This window comes from Desmodus rotundus, chromosome 9 (genome assembly GCF_022682495.2).
Source record: "Desmodus rotundus isolate HL8 chromosome 9, HLdesRot8A.1, whole genome shotgun sequence".
Lineage (NCBI taxonomy): Eukaryota > Metazoa > Chordata > Mammalia > Chiroptera > Phyllostomidae > Desmodus > Desmodus rotundus.
In genome coordinates, this window is record NC_071395.1 from 44,424,881 (window position 1) to 44,448,699 (window position 23,819).

At 39.5% G+C, this 23,819-nt stretch overlaps 1 protein-coding gene across 4 annotated transcripts in view; it reads left to right on the forward strand.

Moving 5' to 3' along the window:
- ADGRE2 (adhesion G protein-coupled receptor E2) overlaps positions 1 to 21,935 on the forward strand; it is a 35,014-nt gene extending 13,079 nt beyond the window's left edge. For 2 of the 4 annotated variants that reach the window (XM_071219203.1, XM_071219205.1), the window contains exons 9-18: positions 3,447 to 3,557; positions 3,751 to 3,947; positions 4,159 to 4,338; positions 8,887 to 9,084; positions 9,351 to 9,586; positions 14,983 to 15,049; positions 15,443 to 15,534; positions 16,514 to 16,682; positions 16,768 to 16,878; positions 20,056 to 21,935. In XM_071219203.1, the coding sequence (XP_071075304.1) occupies positions 3,447 to 3,557; positions 3,751 to 3,947; positions 4,159 to 4,338; positions 8,887 to 9,084; positions 9,351 to 9,586; positions 14,983 to 15,049; positions 15,443 to 15,534; positions 16,514 to 16,682; positions 16,768 to 16,878; positions 20,056 to 20,067 (1,373 nt within the window). In that variant the 3' untranslated portion in view covers positions 20,068 to 21,935. The remainder of the gene's footprint in view (positions 1 to 3,446; positions 3,558 to 3,750; positions 3,948 to 4,158; positions 4,339 to 8,886; positions 9,085 to 9,350; positions 9,587 to 14,982; positions 15,050 to 15,442; positions 15,535 to 16,513; positions 16,683 to 16,767; positions 16,879 to 20,055) is intronic. The other 2 variants (XM_071219204.1, XM_071219206.1) reach the window with 2 other exon arrangements.
- The last annotated feature ends 1,884 nt before the right edge of the window (positions 21,936 to 23,819 follow it).

Consider the following 23,819-nt stretch of genomic DNA (forward strand, 5'->3'; position numbering starts at 1 on the left):
GAGGCACAGTGTGTCTACCTATGCCGCCGTCTTGGTTCTCAAAATCTAGGAGCTCCTACTCTTTGTGACAGCATGGAGGGAACTAGAGAGCATTATGCTAAGTGAAATAAACGTGGTGGTGAAAGACAAATACCATATGATCTCACCTATGAGTGGAACCTAATCAACAAAACAAACAAGCAAGAAAATATTACCAGAAACATTGAAATAAAGAACAAAATAACAGTAACCAGAGGGGAGGGGAAAGGGGTATAATGGGGGAAAATAGGGGAAGGTCTGTCAAAGAACATGTATAAAGGACACATGGACAAAGCTAAAGGAGGTAAGTTTGAGGGTGGGAGGTGGGGATGGGTGGGGTGCAGGGTTGTGGTGGGGTGAAAATGGAGACAACTGTACTTGAACAATTAAAAACATGAACACTGCTTGCAAATGAAGAAGATGCAATTAATCTTGAAATGTTGAAAATTACATAATATTTTATCTCTTTTAAGTACAATCTTAACATTACATCAATGGTTTCACTGTAGAAACATGTCGTTTTTATGTAATTTTCTCAGCTCTTTCAATACCTATACTGCCCATGAAGATGGTAAGAGAGGATTAAACACTGGTCACAAATATTTCCCTCTGACCTGTTCATCCTCAAATAATCTTGTTCATTGCAATCATTTTATTAACGGTTCCATTTGTATTTCTAAGAAAGCATTTCCAGACATTTTTTTTATTTTTATTCAGTTACAATTGTCTGTATTTTCTCCCCATCCCTCCACCCCACCCCAGCCAGTCCCACCTCCCTCCCCCACCTCTACCCTCCCCCTTGATTTTGTCCTTGTGTCCTTGATAGTAGCTCCTATAGACCCCTCTCCCCACTATCCCCTTCCCACTCCCCTCTGGCTATTGTTACATTGTTCTTAATTTCAATGTCTCTGGTTATATTTTGTTTGCTTTTTTTCTTCTGTTGATTATGTTCCAGTTAAAGGGGAGATCATATATTTGTCCCTCACCGCCTGGCTTATTTCAATTCGCATAATGCTCTCCAGTTCCATTCATGCCATTGCAAAGGGTATAAGCTCCTTCTTTCTCTCTGCTGCGTAGAATTCCATTGTGTAAATGTACCATGGTTTTTGGATCCACTCATTTGCTGATGGGCACTTAGGTTGCTTCCAGCACTTGGCTATTGCAAATTGTGCTGCTATGAACATTGGGGTGCACAGGTTCTTTTGGATTGGTGTTTCAGGGTTCTTAGGGTATAATCCCAGCAGCGGAATTGCTGGGTCAAAGGGCAGTTCCATTTTTAGTTTTCTGAGGAAATTCCATACTGTTTTCCACAGTGGCCTCACCAGTCTACATTCCCACCAGCAGTGCACTAGGGTTCCCTTTTCTCCACATCCTCTCCAACATTTGTTTGTGGATTTGTTTATGTTGGCCACTCTGACTGGTGTGAGATGGAACCTCATTGTGGTTTTAATTTGCATCTCTCTGATGGCTAGTGATGCTGAGCATCTTTTCATATGTCTCTGGGCCCTGTGTATGTCTTCCTTGGAGAAGTGTCTGTTCAAGTCCTTTGCCCATTTTTTAATTGGGTTGTTTGTCTTCCTGGAGTGGAGTTGTGTGAGTTCTTTATATATTTTGGACATCAGGCCCTTGTCTGAGGTATCATTGGCAAATATGTCTTTCCATGCAGGTGGTTCTCTTTTTATTTTAATGCTGTTTTCTTTAGCCATGCAGAAGCTTTTTATTTTGATGAGGTCCCATTTGTTTATTCTTTCCTTTATGTCCCTTGCTTTAGGGGACGTGTTTGTGAGGATGTTGCTGCGTGGAATGTCTGAGATCTTCCTGCCAATGTTTTCCTCTAGGACTTTTATGGTGTTACGACTTATATTTAAGTCTTTTACTCACCTTGAATTTATTTTTGTGTGTGGTGTAAGTTGGTGATCGAAAATAGCCTCTTCAACAAATGGTGTTGGGAGATCTGGACAGCTATGTGCAAAAAAATGAAACTCCAGACATTTTTATGACTTCACCATATGTAGGTGGCAGTGATTAAGCAGACTTAACCTTGATCAGGTGTTTTTTTAAGAGGTTTTTTAGGTTACAATTTGCACACCATAAACACACCCTTTAAAGTGTAGAAGTCAATGGTTTTTAGCATAGCCACAAAGTTGTGCACCATCACCACTAAATAATTATGAAACATTTTCTTCACCTGAAAAAGAAATCCCATCCCCATTAGTAGATACTCCCATTCCTGGAACCCCTATTCCATGGCAACCACTAATGGGCTTCCTATCTCTACAGATTTACCTACTCTGGCCATTTTGTATAAGTGTGATTATACAATATGTGGATTCATGTAACTAACTGGCTTCTTTCACTCAGCATGATGTTTTTGAAGTTCACTCATGCTGTAGCACATATCAATACTTCATTTCTTTTTATTGATGAATATGGTTATACACATTTTATCTAGTCATTTGATGAACATTTAGGTTGTTCCTGCTTTCTGGAACTTATGAATTAACAGTCATGAACAAGTGTTCGTGTGGATGTATGTTTTCATTTCTTTTGGTTACATAACTAGGAGTGGAATTGCTGGGGCGAATACCAAGTCTATATTTAACATTTTAAGAATTGCTAAACTGTTTTCCAAAGTAGCTGCACCATTTATATTCCCACCAGTAGTGTATGAGGATTTCAATTTTAGAACATTTTGCCAGCATTTGCTATTTTTTGAGGTTTTGATTGTAGTTATTCTACTAGGTATAAAGTGGCATCTCACTGTGGTTTTAATTTTATTTACCTAACAACTAATCACGTTAAATATCTTTTCATATGCTTATTGTAGCTTTCTATATCTTCTTTGGAGAATTGTTTATTCAATCTTTTACCTAATTTTAAACTGAGTTATTTGTCTTATTACTGAGTTGTAAGAACTCTATATGGGGTGGGCAAAAGTAGGCTTACAGTTGTGAGTACATGAAACAGAATTTATTCTTGTATTATTATATATTAATTATTGTAATTATTATTATTATTAATCTACTTTTGCCCACTCCTGTATATCCTGGGTACTAGACCTCTGTCAGACTTTGAGGTGCATATACCTACATCAAATTCAAGAATAGTGTTGTATACATTTAAATTTTTTTAATCTCTGAACTAGATTAGAATTGTCATTGCAACAGAAACCTTGTCTTGTTCAAGAGCATTTTCTTCCTTTTCTTAAGATACATTACACAGTTTTAGTAGAGTGTTTTCTAAATAAGTGCAATTTTTGGAGACACTGCCTTTAAGTTTTAAAAAATGCTAAAATAACAGTCTTACACCAGCCACACTACTCTTATTACTTAAATTTCATGTCATTTACCAACACACTGAAAAAACCAGTCCCAATTGCAGAAGTAACCTAACTTCTCCCATCTCTCATGCTATCACCACCACTACAGAACTGTTTCTGATGGTGCAGGAGGAGCAAGGAGTGGGAGCCGTCACCTTGGGACAGAGCCAGGCAAAGATGCAGTTGGACTGGGATGTGGTGCAGAAATCCAGTGATTTGGGTAATGACTGAGGTGGGGAAGGGAAAGCCATTGAGACCTTGCCTTGGGGCAAGATAGACAGCACGGGACACAGAGAATTATTAAAGATTAAAAAATAAAATGTAGGGTGGGTAGGCCCACCAGGGAGAGTTCATATGAGAGGAAGTCGCCCTGGTGGGCACCCTAAGATGTCAGCCTTGGCCTCGTTCTGCAGGTCTTTCTGTGGTGGGCCTTATCTCTACTCCAGGGATTGGCAAGCTGCTGGATGAGGCCCCTCTGGTCCTGGAGACACACAAAGGCTTGCTGCAGGGGGTCTCTCCCATCCTGTTCTCAGATGTCAACTCCGCCTTTCTGAGCAACAAAGATACCCAGAACCTCAGCTCCCCAGTCACTTTCATCTTCTCCCACCACGTGAGTCCTGATGGGATTGAGCTGTATGTATGGAAGGAGCCTGAGTCCTGGACACAGTCTTGCTGCTCAGCTCAGGCTAGGGGTTCAAGTGGCCTCCCCCACAGGTGCATCATCTCCCCAGGAAAGTCAGCCTTTCCAGGGTCAGCTTTGAGTCAGCATCTCTGAGCATGAGAACCATTAACTACCTCACAACTGTGCCCTGTTCCTACAGCCAATGATCCCTGGACCCAGGGAGGAGGTGCTGTGTGTCTTCTGGGATCGTGGTCAGGATGGATGTGGTCAATGGGCCACCAAAGGCTGCAGGATGGTGGAAACCAGAAACACCAGCACCACCTGCCTGTGTACCCATCTCAGCAGCTTTGCTGTCCTCATGGCCCAGTACAACGTGCAGGTGAGATCCCTAAGAGCCAGGAGATAGGGATACTTGGAACTGAAGAGACCTGAAAGAGAACCCATCAGAGGGCAGCTAGTGAAAGCAGCTGCATCAAGGGCCAAACTATTCTCTCCTGGCCACACAATACAGTTATTTCTCTGGGGGATCACCAGGAATTGAGATTCACCCATGTGACATCAGGTAATGAAGATCCACATGGAGATAAGCATGAAAACTCTTTTAGGAAAATGATCAGGCTGCATGGACATTCAGAAAAATTCACCACCCCCAAAAAAACAATGTGTTTCTTCTTGCCACTTTGCTATAGAGTAGAATACATTGTGCAAGTTTTCTAATTTAATTTTTTTTATTTTTTTATCATTTAATTTAAATTTTTGAGGAGATAAAAATATTAAAAACTCAAAAGTAACAAGGGATAACATTGAAGTCTTTTCCCCACCCATGTTCCTCAGTGATCAGGGTCCTTCTTAGAAGAAATCTCAGAAATCTCAGTTTCTTCTGAGCTCTCTTAGAGATATTTTATGTATAAATAGGCACATACACATAAGGTACAGTTTTGTTTTCACTCACACCCTTCATACCATATTCACTCTCATGCATTTTTTTTAATCCAGAGACAGAAATGCCAATGTGAGAGAGAAATGATCAGTTGCCTCCCATGTGTACCCTGATCAGGGATTGAACCTGCAACCTTTTGGTGTATGGGACAATGCTCCAACCAACTGGGCCACTCAACCAGGGTTGCATTATTCTCACTTAAAGTATTTGAGAGATTCTAAATCATTACATAACAAACTTTCTCATTCATTTTACACCTATATAATTTTCCATTCCATGGATGTTGTACACTTTAACAAGTCTCTAATGATAACCATTTTCTTTTTAATATTTTGTTTCTATGATGTTACAGTAACATTGCTGGGTTGAATTTGTAGTAGTAATTTTGATAGATATTGCCACATTTCAACATATTTCTATAGTTGCCCAGGAAATACCTTTAAATTCTTTTTCCTTGCAGATAGAATTATTTATTTATTTATTTATATTTTAAGTATTTTTATTAATTATGCTATTACAGTTTTCCCAATTTCCCCCCATATCCTCCCTCCACCCTGCACCCCCAAACCTCCAGCATTCCCCACCCTTAGTTCATGTCCATGGGTTTTACATATAAGTTCTTTGAGTTCTCTGTTTCCTATGCCATCTTTTATCTCTCCCTGTCTATTTTATGCCTACTAATTATACTTCTTCTTCCCTGTACCTTTTCCCCCCTATTCCTCCCTTCCCCCTCCCCACTGAAATCCCTCCATGTGGTGTCCATTTCTCTGATTCTGTTCCTGTTCTATTTGTTTGCTTAGTTTTTGTTTTCATTGTTTGTCTTTTCTTTTAGGTTCATTTGTTGATAGTTGTGAATTTGTTGTCATTTTATTGTTTATATTTTTTATCTTCTTTTTCTTAGATAAGTCCCTTTAACATTTCATATAATAAGGGCTTCGTGATGATGAACTCCTTTAACTTGACCTTATCTGAGAAGCACTTTATCTGCCCTTCCACTCTAAATGAAAGCTTTGCTGGATACAGTAATCTTGGATGTAGGTCCCTGCCTTTCATGACTTCAAATACTTGTTTCCAGCCCCTTCTTGCCTGCAAGGTTTCTTTTGAGAAATCAGCTGACAGCCTTATGGGGACTCCTTTGAAGGTAACTGTCTCCTTTTTTCTTGATGCTTTTAAGATTCTCTCCTGTTTAATCTTGGGTAATGTAATTATAATGTGCCTTGGTGTGTTCCTCCTTGGGTCCAACTTCTTTGGGACTCTCTGAGCTTCCTGGACTTCCTGGAAATCTATTTCCTTTGCCAGATGGGGGAAGTTCTCCTTGATTATCTGTTCAAATAAGTTTTCAATTTCTTGGTGTTGTTCTTCTCCTCTGGCACCCCTATAATTCAGATATTGCAACCTTTCAGGTTGTCCCAGAGGTTCGTAAGTCTTTTCTCATTTTTTTGAATTCTTGTTTCTTCATTCTGTTCCAGTTGGATGTTTATTTTTCCCTTTTGTTCCATATTGTTGCTTTGAGTCCTGGTTTTCTTTCTGTCACTGTTGTTTCCCTGAATATTTTGCTTTATTTCATTTTGGTTATCTTTCATTTGTTTTTTTCATTTTTCAACCAAGCTCTATCAGTTCTGTGAGCATGTTGATTACGAGGGCTTTAAATTCTCCATCAGAGAGGTTGACTATCTCCTCATCACTTAGCTCTCTTTCTGAAGTTTTGCTCTATTCTTTCATTTGGGCCATATTTCTTTGTCTCAGAGCACTTATTAAGTTCTAAGGGGGCGGGGCCTTAGGTATTCACCAGGGCAGAGCAACCCTCTTTGCTGGGCTGTGGTGCTGCCTGTGGGGAGGGGCCAGAGAGGGAACAATGCAGCTCACCTGCTATCTCTAGCACACTTTCCAACAAACTCTCATGTGAGATGGGGAATTTCTCCTACCGCAGCAACCCCTGTGGTAGTCCACAGTCAACTCTGAGTCTCAGTTTCACCTTTAGCCAGCCCCTCCCATGAGGTCTGCCACCTTGCCTTGGGTTCTTACCGATCTGGTTGTTCTGGATGATTTTTTCTTTAGTTCCTTGGTTGCCAGAGTTCCATGCAGTTTGATTTTCTGGCACTTCTGTTTGTTTATTGATTTTAGATTGATTGTTATCCTCCTTTTGGTTGTGCAAGGAAGTGAAGGATTTCTACCTACACCTCCATCTTGGCCAGAACTCCAATACCTTTAAACTTTTAAGTTTGGTAACTGTACTATCATTCTTGGATATTCTCCCACCCACCCATGCAAGACGTTTCTTTTAAGTGTATAAATTCAACTTCCTTCTATTTTTGAAAAATATGTCTTTAAATCTAATTTACAGTGTTTGCTCACATCAATTTGGTTGTCTTCATTGAAGACTCCAATTATGCATATTGTGTCTCTCCTTTGCCTAACTCCCATATTTTTTGCCTGATTCTCTTTTTGTACCTCTTATTAATGTTAATTTTACTATTTTTTTTTTCATTCTTATTCTCCATGTTCCTTAAACTGAGTTTCCATCAGGGTTCATTCTTAATACCTCCTTAAATTGTGACTTCATTACTTGTTGGGTTTTTTCCTTTCATCTATTTAATGAGCTTTTCTAATGCACAATTTCACCAGACTTCCCTTAATGAGTGAGTTCTTGCATCTTTGCTCTTATCTGTTGGTTATAAAGGCAGTGTTTCCTTACCTATTATGATTCATGGTCAATAATGTCACAACTTTCATTTGCTCTGTAGTAACAGTTATCTGGTGAGTCTTCCTTCCTTGAATTTTTTTCTTTTTTCCTTGTAATATTTTCTATAGATATTGTGTTTATTCTTTTGATTACTTATCTCAAAAGCAAGACTTTTCCTGGAGGAATTATTTCCAAGGTATTTCTGTAAAAACATGGTCAAGGCTGTATTACAGAGTATCACAGAGATTTTATGTGGGTTTTTAAGATTTATCCAAGCAAACTAAAATATCAGCAGTGAGACTTTTGTGTCACCACCGAGGAACTCACACAAAGAGCAGAAATTCATTTCTTAATGGACTTTATTGGAGTACGATATGTTTGCAATAAAAGTCAGGTGATAACAATACAGGTCATGAGTTTTGACAATAGTAAACACCCTGTAACCACGACCACCACTGAGATACAGACCCTTTCTCAGGCCTCGCAAAGCCTCTTGTACAGTCCCAGGCAATGCCCCGCCCCCACCCCCCCAGGAAACCAGGATCTGATTTTTTTTCCATTTTTTATATAAAACAGGATATTTTTCTTTATTTTTATTGTTGACACTATTACAGATGTCCCTATTTCCTCCCCCCCCCCTTTGCCACCTCCACCCAGCCCCTGGCCCTGCATTCCCTCTGGCCATCACCACACTGCTGCCTGTGTTCGTGGATCATGCACATGTGTTCTTTAGCTAATCCCTTTCCCTTTATCACCACAGTTTACTTTTAACCATTCCAGAATCATGCAGTAGAGTAAAATCATTCTCCCTCATGTCTGCTCCTTCTGTTCAACATAGTGTCTATGAGATTCTTTCTTGTTATGTTGTCCATAACCATAGTTCATTCCTTTTTAATGCTCTAGAGCCTGCCAGTGTATGATCACCCCACAATTTATCTGTTCTCTAGTTAACGGACATTTACATTGTTTCCAATCTGGCCTGTTATGCATAAAGCTGCTACGAACATTCTTGAACATTCTTTTGATGAACTTTTTCTCATTTCCCTTGGGTAAACACTCAGATATGGAATTTCTGGGCCATATAGTACTTGTATGTTTATAAGAAACCACCAAACTCCACTCCAGAAGAGGTTACTTCTTACATTCTCACCCAGCAGTGTATAAGAGTTTCAGCCACTCCATTTTGCCCACACTTGTTACTATTTTTTGTTTGTTTTGTCATTCTAATCTGTGTACTTTGAAAAACACAATTGTACCCCAGAGCAGAAAAGTGTGACTGAGATCTCCTTCTTGCTGGCTCCCAGGAAGAGGATCCCGCCCTGGCTGTGATCACCCATGTGGGGCTGAGCCTCTCTCTGCTGTGCCTCCTCCTGGCAGCCCTCACCTTCCTGCTGTGCAGAGCCATCCAGAACACCAGCACCTCCCTCCACCTGCAGCTCTGCATCTGCCTCTTCTTGGCCCACCTGCTCTTCCTCACAGCTATCAACAGAACAGAGATTAAGGTACTGCTGTCCCCAAGGACCCTTGTCCTGCCCAGGAGATGCAGAGATCATGGGGCCATGCTGCACTGGACCCCTTAATAAAATGTCCTTGGGTTCTGGGAAGGTTAGAGGGGTGAGTAGCCAATTTCACACTGACTGATGAAACAGGATGACAGATCCTCTCTTGACAATTCCTTCATAAAGAGTTCTCTTTGAGGTGTAGGACAGGTCCTAAGGCCACACTCCACCCTGACAATCCCACCTGGTGACTCTGACCTCTCCCCCAGGTGCTGTGTGCCATCATCGCGGGTGCCTTACACTACCTCTACCTGGCCTCCTTCACCTGGATGCTGCTGGAGGGCCTGCACCTCTTCCTCACTGCACGCAACCTGATGGTGGTCAACTATGCCAGCGTGAGCAGGTTCATGAAGAAGTTCATGTTCCCTGTGGGCTATGGAGTCCCGGCTGTGATTGTGGCCATTTCTGCAGCATCCAGGCCTCACCTTTATGGAACAGCTGACCGGTAAATTAAAATTCCCTCTAGTTTTATCTTCCCCACATGAATGGTCATCTTCTCCAGATGAATAACCAGCAGGGAACCAATGTAGCACTATCATTTCATGAGAATGTGAAAAACAGAGGAAAACTCAGTAATCACCCTGCAGATGTCTTTTTGGTAGAAGACTGTGGTCATTAAAGTAGCTGTTTTTATGTCCAAGAGATTTAATTGTTTTAAATGTTAATTACATTGTGTATAAATAATTATGTATTCATATAGTATGAATTGTGTGTAATATTAATAAAACACTAATGTATTGATTATTAATAATTATAAATTAATATGTAGTTAAATAATTGAACTTATTTTTTGATCTTTTAGGTTTAATTATGAATAATAATGAAATATTATATTAATGACTACCTATTGGCATAATATTAATTGTACCTTGTAATTAGGGAATATATATGAATATCATTCATTGCATTAATTGATGAGAATGAGTTTTGGGGTTTTTTTATTTTAATATATTTTATTGATTATGCTATTACCGTTGTCCCATTTCTTCCCCTTTATTCCCCTCTGCCCTGTACATCCCCTCCCACCTGCATTCCTCCCCTTTAGTTCATGTTCATGGGTCACACATATAAGTTCTTTGGCTTCTACATTTCCTATACTATTCTTAACCTCCTCCTGTCTATTTTCTACCTACCATTTATGCTACTTATGCCCTGTACCCTTTCCCCCTCTCTCCCCTTCACACTCCACCACTGATAACCCTCCATGTGATCTCCACTTCTGTGAATCTGTTCCTGCTCTAGTTGTTTGCTTGGTTTGTTTTGTTTTGTTTTTTTAAGTTTGGTTATTAATAGCTGTGACCTTGTTGTCATTTTACTGTTCATATTTTTTATCTTCTTTTTCTTGGATAAGTCCCTCTAACATTTCATATAATAATGGCCTGGTGATGGTGAACTCTTCTAACTTGACCTTATCTGAGAAGCACTTTATCTGCCCTTCCATTCTAAATGATAGCTTTGCTGGGTAGAGGAATCTTGGATGTAGGTCCTTGCCTTTCATGACTTGGAATACTTCTTGCCAGTCCCTTCTTGCCTGCAAGGTTTCTTTTGAGAAATCAGCTGACAGTCTTATGGGAACTCCTTTGAAGGTAACTGTCTCCTTTTTTCTTGATGCTTTTAAGATTCTCTCCTGTTTAATCTTGGGTAATGTAATTATGATGTGCCTTGGTGTGTTCCTCCTTGGGTCCAACTTCTTTGGAACTCTCTGAGCTTCCTGGACTTCCTGGAAGTCTATTTCCTTTGCCAGACTGGGGAAGTTCTCCTTCATTATCTGTTCAAATAAGTTTTTAATTTCTTGCTCTTCCTCTTCTCCTCCTGGTACCCCTATGATTCGGATGTTAGAATGTTTAAAGATGTCTTGGAGGTTCCTAAGCCTCTCCTCATTTTTTTGAATTCTTGTTTCTTCATTCTGTTCTGATTGAATGTTTCTTTCTTCCTTCTGCTCCAAACTGTGGATTTGAGTCTTGGTTTCCTTCCCATCACTGTTGGTTCCCTATAGATTTTTCTTTATTTCACATAATGCAACCTTCATTGCTGTCTGGCCTTTTTTATGCTGTTAAAGTACCCAGTGAGTTCCTGGAGCATCTTGATTACCAGTGTTTTGAACTGTGCATCTGATAGGTTGGCTATCTCTTTGTTGCCTAGTTGTATTTTTTCTGGAGCTTTGATCTGTTCTTTAACTTGGGCCATTATTTTTTTGTCTCAGCACACCTGTTACATAGTAAGGGGCAGAACCTTAGGTGTTCACCAGGGCAGGGCAACCCATGTCACTGTGTTGTGACGCTGTATGTCTGGGAGGGGTCTGAGAGGGAACAGTGCCAATTGCTCTACTGTCTGCTGGTTATCAGTCACTTCCCCTGCTACTCACAATCAAATTGGGCTCTTCTGGTGCTGATTCCCAGGTGGGTAGGTTTGTGTACATTCTGGGACCCCGTGGGTCTCTTCGATTAACTCTCCTATGAGTCTGGGAATTTCTCCCACTGCCACCTCAACACCCACAGGTATTTTCAGTCAGAGGTTTTGAGGCTTTGTTTCCCTGTACTGGAACCCTGGGTTGCATGGTCTGTCCACTCCCCAGTTGTTCTTCCTGATTTATCTGCATGCAAATGTGGGACCGCCCAGTCTGCCAGCCACCACCTCGCCTAATCCGCTAGCCACCACCTTGCCCATGCCAGTCCTCCAGAAGCTGCCTTGCTGCGAGTCCTCACCACTTGGCTGCCCATCTCCACCCCTCCTACTGGTCTGGATGAATGTTTCTTCCTTAACTCCCTAGTTGTCAGACTTCCATACAGTTTGGTTTTATGTCAGTTCTGGTTGTTTTTTGTTTTTAAATTTGTTGTTGTCTTTCTTTTGGTTGTGCAAGGAGGCACAGTGTGTCTACCTATCTCTCTATCTTGGCCGAAAGTAAGAGACTGAGCTTTTTGTTTTATTTATTTATTTAAGTATAGTTGGTATACAATATTATATTAAATCTATTAGTTTCAGGTGTACAATATAGTGATTTGACATTTTTGTCCCTTACAATATGATCACCCCACTAATTCTAGTAATCATCTGTCACCACACAAATTTATAACAATATTATAACAATATATAACTACATTCCCCTTCACCCTTTTCACTCATCACCACTGAAGGGGCTGTTTCAAATCTTCTAGAAAGCAAAATTGAAATGAAGGGATGGCATTGGCCTGTGTAACCCACTTCCCCTAATTCTAGAAGAAATGAAAGATGATTTCAATGAGGAAGTCATTATTACTCAAACTAATATTTATAAATGAAACTGATTTATAAATTAAGATGTTTTATAAATGAAACTGATATTTATAAATTAAGATGATTTATAAATGAAATTGATATTTATATACTTCTGAAATGCAATCGCTGTTTTATTATGTTTTATGTTGAACTCAAATCATCCTCCCAACAACCTTCTGAGGTAGAAACTAATGAAATGTGAGTTTTACAGATGAGGAAACTGAGATGACTGGCCATGGTCACACAGCTCAGCTGGTTGGTGGCAGAGCTGGGACCAAACCCAGGCAGTCTGACACTCACAACATCCTCTATGCTGATAGAATAAATGAAAGTTCACCTCCATCAGACGAGGCCTGGCCATCTGGCCTTCCTACACAGCTTAGCATAAAAGTCATCAACTTTTCCTATAAATGGCAAAAAAAAAACTATATCTTTTGAGCTTTGTGACCATATAATTTCTGTTGCAACTACTCAGTTCTGTTCTGGTAACATAAAAGCAGCCACAGACAATATGGAAGTGAACAAGTATAACTGTGTTCCAGTGAAACACATTTACAAAATCAGGTGATAGCTCAAGTTGGCCCACAGGGTGCAATTTACCAACATTGCCTTAGTAGTGTTAGTTTTTAGTCTTCTGGTGGATCCATCTAACTCCATGGCCCTCGCACCTCTCAATTCATTCTCAAGCATCTCACTTGGCCTTGAATTACCAACTGTGTTTCCTTGAGCATCAGATGCCTGACCTGCCATTATTTGAATATGTATGTTGTCATGGGAAATAAATTATGTGATGTATGCAAGCCCTGCCTTAGTACTGTGTCAGGTCCCAGTCATCATCTTTTTTTTACCCTCATCTTACATGTCCCAGATTTTCTTACCTTCTTTATACCTGCTCATCCTTCATATCTCAGAATAAATGGAATAAGTTCTCTCACGGTCCTTCTTAACTACCTGAACCTCCTATATCCCACACTAGGCTATTGATCCAGCTACGTGTTCTCATAGCTCCTCACACTTGATCACAAAACTCACCATCTTGATTGTTTCTATTGTCTAATTGGTGATCTTCCCACCCAGCTGGGGCCTCCCTGAGGACTGAGACCAGCCTATCTTTTTTAATCCTCAACTGAAGATATTTATTGATTTGAAAGAGGGAGAGAGAGGCAGAGAGAGAGAGAAAGAGAGAGAGATCGATGTGAGAAAGAAACATTGATCTGTTGCTTCCCATACACAACTCAACTGGGGATCGAACCCATAACATAGGTATGTGCCCTGACTGGGAAATCAAACCCGCAACCTTTTGGTGTACAGGATGATGTTCCAACCAACTGAGCCATGCGCAAGAGCTGAGACCAGTCTGTCTTAATTGCAATTGGATCTTCAGGCCAAGCAGAGGTCCTGGTTCAGAGGAGACACAATATTTGTCCAATAAACCATAAATTTTTTAAATTGAATTTATTGGGGCAACACTGGTGAATAAAACCACACAGGTTTCAAGTATACAACTCAATAAAACATCTGTATACTGCATTGTGTACTCACTACCCAAAGTCAAGACTCTTTCTTCCACCATTTATCTCCCCTTTGCCCACTTCCACTCCCCCTACCCCCTTTCCCTCTGCTATCACAACACTGTTGTCTGTGTCTATGTGTCAAAATATATATGTTTTGCTTAATCCCTTCACCGTTTTTCACCCACTCCCCCAGTGCCCCTCCCCTCTGACAGCTCTCAGTGTGTTCTATGTGTCTATGCTTCTGTTTTTATTAACCATAAATTAATTTGTTGATTCTTTTAAGAGCTTATATTTATCTCTGTATGCATTTTGGGGGCCCAAAACTTAGCAGAGTTTTTTTAAAAGAATTAAAATTTTTTAAAACCACTTTATTAAGGTGTGATTGATGTGTAAAAAGTTGTGCATGTTTACTAGAACAAGAACAGAACCATAGAGATGGAGATCACATGGAGGGTTGTGAATAGGGGAGTGGGAGGGGGAGAGGGGGGGAAAGGTACAGAGAATAAGTAGCACAGATGATAGGTGGAAAATAGACAGGGGGAGGGTAAGAATAGTGTAGGAAATGTAGAAGCCAAAGAACTTATAAGTATGACCCATGGACATGAACTATAGGGGGGCGGGGAATGTGGGAGGGAGGGGGTGGGCAGGATGGAGTGGAGTGAGGGGGGGGGAATGGGACAACTGTAATAGCATAATCAATAAATATATATTTTTTTAAGTTGCGCATGTTTAATGTCTACAACCTGATGAGTTTGAGTATAAGTATACACCCATGAAACCATCACCACCATCAAAGGAATAAAAAGGTATCAATATGAAAGATAAATAACTTTGGGAGATCTGTAGACCATACACAGATTTGTAGCATCTATAGTTTAGAATATTGTATTGAATGCTTATAATTTACTAAGAAGGAAGATCTCAAAATGCTCTTACCCACAAAAAAAAAAAGAATAATAATATAATAAAGGAGTCACAGAGAAACTATGGGAACTGAGGGATATGTTTATTTATTGAATGTTTATCCACAAAAGCAAATAGATTCTTCAATCTCTTTCCATCTCCCTCTTAGATGCTGGCTCCACACACAACAAGGATTTGTATGGACCTTCCTTGGCCCCGTCTGCACCATCTTCTCTGTGAGTAAAGGATGACATCAGAGCATCCTTCCTGCTCAGCTGAGGGTCAACCAAAGAGCAGGTGTATAAGGAGGGCTATAGGAAAGGTGAGCAATCAATCAGTTTCTCCAGGACTGAGGGGGCTCCCAGGAGGGACAATTTCAGTTTCAAATCAGGACACAGGGATTCCTGAAACGTCGGACTTTTGGTGCTAAAACTCAGAAAATTGGGATGACTTGGTCACCCCAGTTACCAGACAAGAATGCGCCCGAGTTAACTTCTTTTGGGATATGGTTTTCTATGACTGCTACGAAATACGAAAGCTTATTACCTGCTGGGTTAGGTGTTCCATGAGCTAGGAGGAAGCTATACAGATGTGGAATATATTCAATATGCCTCATGGGGTCTCTGCAGATTAACTTGGCTTTCTTTCTGATGACCATCTGGATTCTGAAAAGCAAGCTCTCCTCACTCAACAGTGATGTGTCCACCCTCCAGAACACAAGGTGAGATGGGTCAGAGGGGCACACCGCCCCACACAAAGCAGGGTCCAGGAGCAAGGCCCTATGGTTCCAAGCACCCGATGTCCTTTCACAGGGATTCTGAGGGGACAGGAGGAGAAAGGCAGCCACCCTCCCTGGAAACCTGCTCAGATACTGTGCTTTGCTGCAAAACGCAAGCCAGAAACATGTCATTTCTCCATAAATCCAGCATGAAATTACCTCAGCTACAGAGAAATTGACTTTGTTCTCTTAAATGTGGATTAATTCCATTGCCCCCTATGAAAATGTCCAAAGAACGTTTACATCTTTATAAAATCCTTAGGGTATCAACCTACCTGTTCCCAGAACCCAGCACACACCTTCATGGAGGCTCTTCCCTCTGTCCTCTTCACTCCTACACCTGCTAAAATCAGGTGATTTCACCCACATGTCACATCTCTGAAAGGCTAGGGGTGTCCTTTGCTTTCCTCAACTTTGCACAGAATTAATGGCCTCTATTCTGAGCAAAGCATATCTGGGGGCAGTTCATGGAGAGGGAGAAGACAGGACCAGTCCTGGATGGGGCCTGGCCAGAGGTAGCTCACACGTCACAAATATGATAAGTGACTGTTTTAGTCTTTCTGTGAGACTGCAAGGTCTGTGAAGACAGAAATTGTCTTTCCTGTTTTTAAACCCAAGACCCAGCACAGAGTCAGGTACATCTTATTGTTATACAACATCTTCAATAATGTCAGTTGAATAAAATTAGGGCCATTCATGACACATCATGATCATTTTGAAACCCACCTTATGAATTATCACTACTTTAGTCCAAGTCAAAATGCCATCACAGTTCCTAATAGCGTTTTTTTAAGAGAGTCATTGAGAGTAAAAGCCAAAGTGGGTCACGATTCAGTCACATGTGTTCATGGGGTGGAGATGAGAGTGGCCTTGATTCTGTGGCTCTGGGTGCACCATGGGTCTCCTTTCTCCTCCTACCCAGGGTGCTGACGTTTAAAGCAATGGCCCAGCTCTTCATCTTGGGCTGCACGTGGTGTCTGGGAATCCTGCAGCTGGGCCCAGCTGCCCATGCCATGGCCTATCTCTTCACCATCATCAACAGCCTGCAGGGAGTCTTCATCTTCCTGGTGTACTGTCTCCTCAGCCAGCAGGTACCACAGTCCCACTCCCACCCAGCACCCTTTCCATTCTCACTCCTCTCAGTGAGCTGACTCAGAGCATGCTTTGCCTCTGAAGGTCCGAGAACAATACAGGCAATGGTTGAAAGGGATCAGGAAAACCAAAGCAGACTCTGAGAAGTACACCCTCTCCAGCAAGGCTTTGTCGGATGACCCTAAACACAGTTTGGTAAGATCACTCATCACTCCCAGAGCACTTCACTAACTGATCTCATTGAGCTTTCATGTCCTTCACACCAGACAACTCAGGTATATAGCAGGGGACTCCCTAAATTAACCCACACTGGGTTTACTCCTAGACTCACTCAAAGACATTTTCCTTTTATGAATGGAGGTCTTCCTCTACTCTCACTCACTGTGTTTCTATGCTCATCTTAACCCTTGCAAATGATATCTTCTCATTCCCCACGTGTGTAGAGCACCCACTTTGTGTGACATGGCGTATGTTGTTTTTAATCTTACTAAATGAGAAGATACAAAAAACTTCTTCATAGGCAGAGAGTGAAGCTGCAGTCAGCTCAACAAGCAGGAACTAGTGATGTGAAGCTGTGATGCTCAAAGTGCACAGTCACAGCACCACCCTTTGTCCCAAGTCATTCCAGGCTCCTCTCTATAGAAAGAACAACAAACACATGATACAGGTCATGATAAAAATTAATAAAATAAGTACTAAGTTGGATTTGACCTTCTTTAATAGTCTGCGATCATTCCTGATACTATTACCTGGGAAATACCTGGGAAAATCAGGGAGGATAATTTCAGTGGGCAGAGGAGAGATCCTAGCGGTGTGAATCCTACCAAGCATTTTTATGTTTGGGTTTACAAAACTATTTTCATATTTTTTGTTCCCATGTATTCGCATCTGCACTTGAAGGTAAGTATTATGTTTTTTCTTGTAGATGAAGAAAGTGAGACCCATGGGGTTCATATGAATTGTGCAAAGACTTCAACTTTCCCCAACTTCCATGTACCCACCATGCTGCCTGGCAAGCCTTCTGCATTTTTCTCATCCACTTCCTTATTCACCCTCTAAAACTCCTACTTCCCAAACTCTCTACTCCTCCAAAGTCTCATCCTTCTAGCTCCTTCCTTTTCCTAGCAGATGTTCCTACCAGCTTCTTCACAGAGATAATACAAGTCAGCAGGGTGAAACAAGGTCAACTTTGTGCTCTGAAAAACACCAGCTATTTGGCATCTGGTTCATTCTCTTCTAATTCCATTTTATTACCACAGACAAGATGTGCTTCCTACTTTTTAAAGCAAATTCTTCAACATGTACTTTGCTTCTCAACCCTCCTGACTTCTCAACAAATTTATATTATTGCTTTTTCAATCTCTGTCTATTTTAATCAGTCTCATTTTCTCAACAGTATTGTTTCTACTTTAATTGCAACATGCTAACTCTCTCATAATAAATTATTAATACTTGATTCCTCTCTCTCTTCTGCTATACACTCAAAAATGGGTTTTATCTTCATTATTCCATCCAAAGACCTTTCTCTCTTAAGCCTCCAGTAATCTCCACTGACAAATATCTTTTGGTCCTCTTAGCAGTATTAAATGCTTTGGTTCCTGCCTCCATTTTAAACACTCTTATTGTGTCCCTGACTCCTATGTCTCGACACCCCCCGGAACTATTGCTATCTCTCTAGCTAACCTTTCTTTATCTCCTTTATATTTCAACCACACTATCTGTCTTGGTTATGACAGCATTTCTATTCTAATTTCTACCCCCCTAACAGGCAATCTTGTCCACAAGGATGTAATACATCCTGCAGAAAGAAATAATGGCCAAATTTTTTTCTCTAGCACTAAATTACCTATGAGCTTGAGACCACTATTTTTTCAATTGTCTACTTCACACCTCTACTTAGATATCTCAGAAACAGTCCAACAAGTCCATAAACAAACATCATTTTTCACGGACATAATCCTCTTCAGGGTTTTACATTTCAAATGCATCTCTCTCCTTGCACCTGGAACATCAGGGACTTGAAGCATCTTTGACATTATCCTCTCCCTACTTGGTTCCACCCCAAACCAATCCATTGCTAAATCATCCTACAATTTCCTTTTCAGTAGCTCACAAATTGGTTTTATTGACACCATCTCTATCACCTTCTCCCTAATTTCAGCTGACATCTTTCCTTGGCTAAATTGCAATATCTTCCTAATCGGTCTCCCTGTATATTCTTCTCCTACCTCCAATAGTTTTCCACATAAAAATGGTTTCCCATTGCCCCTAGGAGCAACACCAAAATATATGAGGGTTCCAATTTCCTCCACATTCTCCCCAAACTCATTAATATTTGTCTTTCTTATTCCTTAGGGTGTGTGCGATAGTTTGTCATTTTGCTTTTGATTTGAATTCCTTCATGTCTAATGATGCTGAGCATCTTTTCATGTGGTTATTATCTATTTGCATATTTTCTTTGGGGAAATATCAAGCTGAATCCTTGCCAATTTTTTTATTGAATCATTTTTGTTTCATTGATAAGTTGTAAGAATGCTATATATGTCTGAATACAAGTCCCTTGTCAGATACATGATTTTCAATTATTTTCTCCCAACCCATGGGAGAAATAATCTTACTCCCTTGAAAATGTCCATTGATCCACAAAAGTTGTTGATTTTGATGAAGACCAAGTTATCTATGTTTTTATTCACTTGTGCTTTGGGTGTCATATCTAAAAAAGAATTGTTTAATATGAAGTCAAAAAGATTTAAACACTTTTTCCCCCAAGACTTTTATAGTTTTAGTTATTATGTTTATGTATTTGATTTATTTGTAATTTTTTTAATGGTGTGAGGTTTTTAATATGACATGAGATGTACATTCTTTTACATATGGATATTCAGTTGTCCTGTCATCATTTATTGAAAAGATTGTTCTTTCCCCCAATGAATTGCCTTGATATCTTGTCAAAATTAATTCACCATAAATATAAGGGTTTACTTCTGGACCTTTGATTCTCTTCCATCACCTGTCTTGATTAGAGTAGCTTTGGAACAAGTTTGAAATTGGAGAATTGACTCTGCAGATTTGTTCTTGTTTTTTAAGATTGGTTCAGCTAGTTTGTGCCCCTTGAAGTTCCATATGAATTTCAAGCTGTGCTTGTCAATTTCTGAAAAATATTTAACTGAAATATTAATAAGGATTGTGTTGAAGTTGCAAATCAGTTGGGTGGATATTACCATCTTAACTATATTAAATCTTCTGATTTATGAACATGAGTTGTTTTTCCACTTCTTTAGGTTATATCACTTCTTTTGACAATGTTTTATAGTTTTCTGTGTACAAGACTTGCACTTTTTAACACTATCATTTTTACACTTTTCTTCTCAGGAAGAATTATAACAAACAGCTAAAGTTGATGATCTTGACTCCTGGAAAATGAAGAAAATTATGAACTGTAATACTTTGGGCAAAGAGTATAGAAAATATTTTTGTGTGTTTGTTTCAAGTAACTCTTCTTGGCATCATTGTAGGAGGGCATATGCAGGAAATGTTTGACATTCAGTTGCTGGAAAATTAGGATTTTCTGGTCCACACAGCATACTCAGCTCACTCCCAGAACAGTCAGGGAGGTTTGACCCAGTCCCTCAGTTGCCTTGGACTAATCCCTCTGCATCAACCATTCTTCTACAAAGGTGTCCAAGTTGAAGATATTTAATAAGGAAAATTCAAATGGCTTTCTTAAAATAGCATAAAAGAGAAAAGTAATGTTCAAATACCGCACATAGGGTAAACAACTACTCCCAGTTCCTCAAGACTTTCCAGTTTTAGAACTAACAGTCCTACATCCCAAGAAACACCTGAGTTACAGGCAACTAGGGCAGTTGGTCTCCCTACCTGCATGCCTCAATTTATTCACTCTTCATTTCTAAAGACTTACTAATTTATTCACTCAAAAATTATATTTTTATTAATCACCATGTGTTGCATTCAGATCATAACAGATCTAATTCCTGATTTCACAGAGCTTACATGGAAAAAAAAACCACAGTAGAATAAAACAATTAATAGAATACCTACATCTTTACATTTTATAATGTAGTCTGTAGTAAAAGGCATATATTGCTACTGCACATTTTGTAACATGTATTTATACAAACCATATCATTTCATCCTCAGAATGTGAGCTAGGCAAGATCTAAATCTAGAGCAGTTACACCTAGAAGAAATTCCCTGTGGGACCTCATTGCCCAAATCTGCACCAACTGAACATCAAAAAAAGTACTGTAAATGATTACAACATATTAAATAAAAATGCATGATACCTAAAATATCAGCCAGTAAATGTAAAAGATATGCTAGAATAAGAAAATCGCGATTTTTTTTCAACATTCGGTATGGCCACTAAAAGCATAAGGTATATAACAAACCAATTGGCCTGGACTCTTCTAAAGGTATCATTTTTAAAATGCAATATACAGATGATGTATCATAGAATTGTACACTTGAAACCTGTATAATTTTATTAATGCCACCCAATAAATTTAATTTTTAAAAGTGGCTAGAGGCTGATCTAGATTAAAAGAGACAAAAGGGATATAAAATAAAATTCAATGTCAATTTTGGTGGGACTCTGGCTCAGGTATATAGTTAAAAATGACATTTTGGAATCCATTGGAATAATTTGAATATATATTGGACATTAGAAGTTATTAAAATAACTTCTTATAAAATTGTTGTTAATTTTCTTGAGTATAATAATAGCATTTTGGTTATGTAGGAAATATTCTTTAAATGTTTTAATATTTATTGAAGAATTATTAAAGTGTCATGATGTCACCCAATGAACATAAGTGCTTTCAGGGACATTGGAATAAAGAATGAACTGACAGTAACCAGAGAGGAGGCAGGAGGGGGATAATGGGTGAAACAAGGGGAAGGGTCATCCAGGAACATGTGTAAAGGACACATGAACAAAGTCAAATGGGGTAGGATCAAGGGTGGGAGGTGGAGATGGGTGGGGCAGGGGAGAGTGGCATGAAGAAAATGGAGACAACTGTACTCGAACAACAATAAAAAAAAAAAGAATGTATGTGTGTATATAAATTGAGAAAAATTTTAATATGGTAATATGTTGATAATTGTTGAATCTAGATGGAGGAAATAAAAGTATTGTTATCATTCTTCTAAATTCTATGTTTAAAAATGGTAAAATAAAAAGATCTGTCAAAAATAAATAAATAAATTACTTATTAATTCATTAAAGTAATACTCTCATAAATTCCTAGATGTCTGTATCAAATGCTTTTATCTGTACAAACTCTATGAATAGATATTTTATAAAATTATGAATTCACATGACTATAAGCTGATGGATTTAAATTAAAAATAAAATTATTAAACCATTAGAAGATAGTAGAGGGAAATCCCTATTTCTGCCTGGGAAACAAAAAATGGAAACAAGTATCTCTCCCAACCTAACAATAAGAAAAATTCATATTAACAACAAAATCATTAATTTTCTTGAACCTGTAGGAGAACTAAGGGAACAGTAACCAAAAATCTAAGAAGACAGGCTCATCCGAGGAGAGACCATCAGGAGCACTGAATCACCTATAGCAGAACCTAGAAGGAAGAAATGTGGATGCCAGACAAATAGTTAAGAGGAATTCACCTACATTTTTAATGAATTGCTAAGGGCCAAGTGGGAGATCAGATAGTACAGAATCTCTGAGGGAGTAGAAGAAATGTGGAGAGACCTCCTCTGAGATGCAGCCACACTGGGAAAGTTTACATCTGAAGGTGGAGCAATGAGAAAAAATCCTCTATCAAAGTAGCCCCAACAGAAGCATAAGATAACAAGGTCACACAAGAACAAAATGAAAGCCAGGGTAAAATATCTCCCACTAGGTAGATTCAAGCTCCTTCAAAAACAGCCTAGCAGAAGAATTAGCTATGCCTATTGCCAGTAACATTTAACCAAAAATTATAAAACACAAGCAAAAGCAAGATAAAGCAACCTATGAAGAAATCGATAGAACCAGACTTAACAGACACTGAATTTTAAATAACTATGATTAATACGTAAACGGCTCTACAGTAGTGCTCACCTGGGGGACAATCTTGTTCCAGGGAACATTTGGCATTTTCCAGACACATCTTTCGTTATACAGCTGGGTGGGTACCAACTGGCATATAGTGAGTGAAGGCAAGGGGTTCTGTTCAACACTCTACAATGCACAGGACAGCCCCAGCTGAAGATTTATACAGCCTCCAAATGTCAATAATGCTGAGCTTGAGAAACTCTGTTCTAAATTCCCTTACATTATACAGATGCTAAAAACAGATGTCTTCCTTTTCACTATAGAAACAGGAAAGTTTCTATAACATGTAAGGTACAAAGAGAGAATAGCCCTGGCTGGTGTGGCTCAGTGGGTTGAGTGCTGGCCTGCAAAGCAAAAGGTCACTGGTTTGATTCCTGGTCAGGGTGCATGCCTGGGTTGTAGGCCAGGTCCTGGTTGTGGGTGTGTGAGAGGCAACCAATTGATCTTTCTCTCACACATCAATGTTTTTCTCCCTCTTCCTCCCTCTCTTCCTGCCTCTCTAAAAAATTAAAAATTAAAAAAAAATAAGGAGAAAGTACACTTTAACTGGAAATTTTATGTTCTCTTCTGTTACCCCCAAGGTTAAGAAAACCCAGTTTTACTGGGGAAAGTGGACAACATTATGAACATATGGCAAATTTCAAAAGAAAATAGAGGCCACAATTTAAAATTTTGTTAATAACATCCTTTTAATCAAAATCCAAAATGATCTCACCTTTAACTGGAACATAATCAATAAGAGAAAAAAGCAAACAAAATATAACCAGAGACATTGAACTTAAGAACAATCTAACAATAGCCAGAGGGGAGTGGGGAGGGGACAGTGAGGAGAGGGGATTACAGGAACAGTATACTATAAAGGACACATGGACAAAATCAAGGGGGAGGGTGGAGGTGGGGGAGGGAGGTGGGTTCGGCTGGGGTGGGGTGGAGGGATGGGGAGAAAAGGCATACAACTGTAATTGAATAACAATAAAAAAAATTTTTTAAAGAAAAAAATCCAAAATCAAAGAAAAAAACTTATGAGATTTACTACTTAAATGAAAGTAT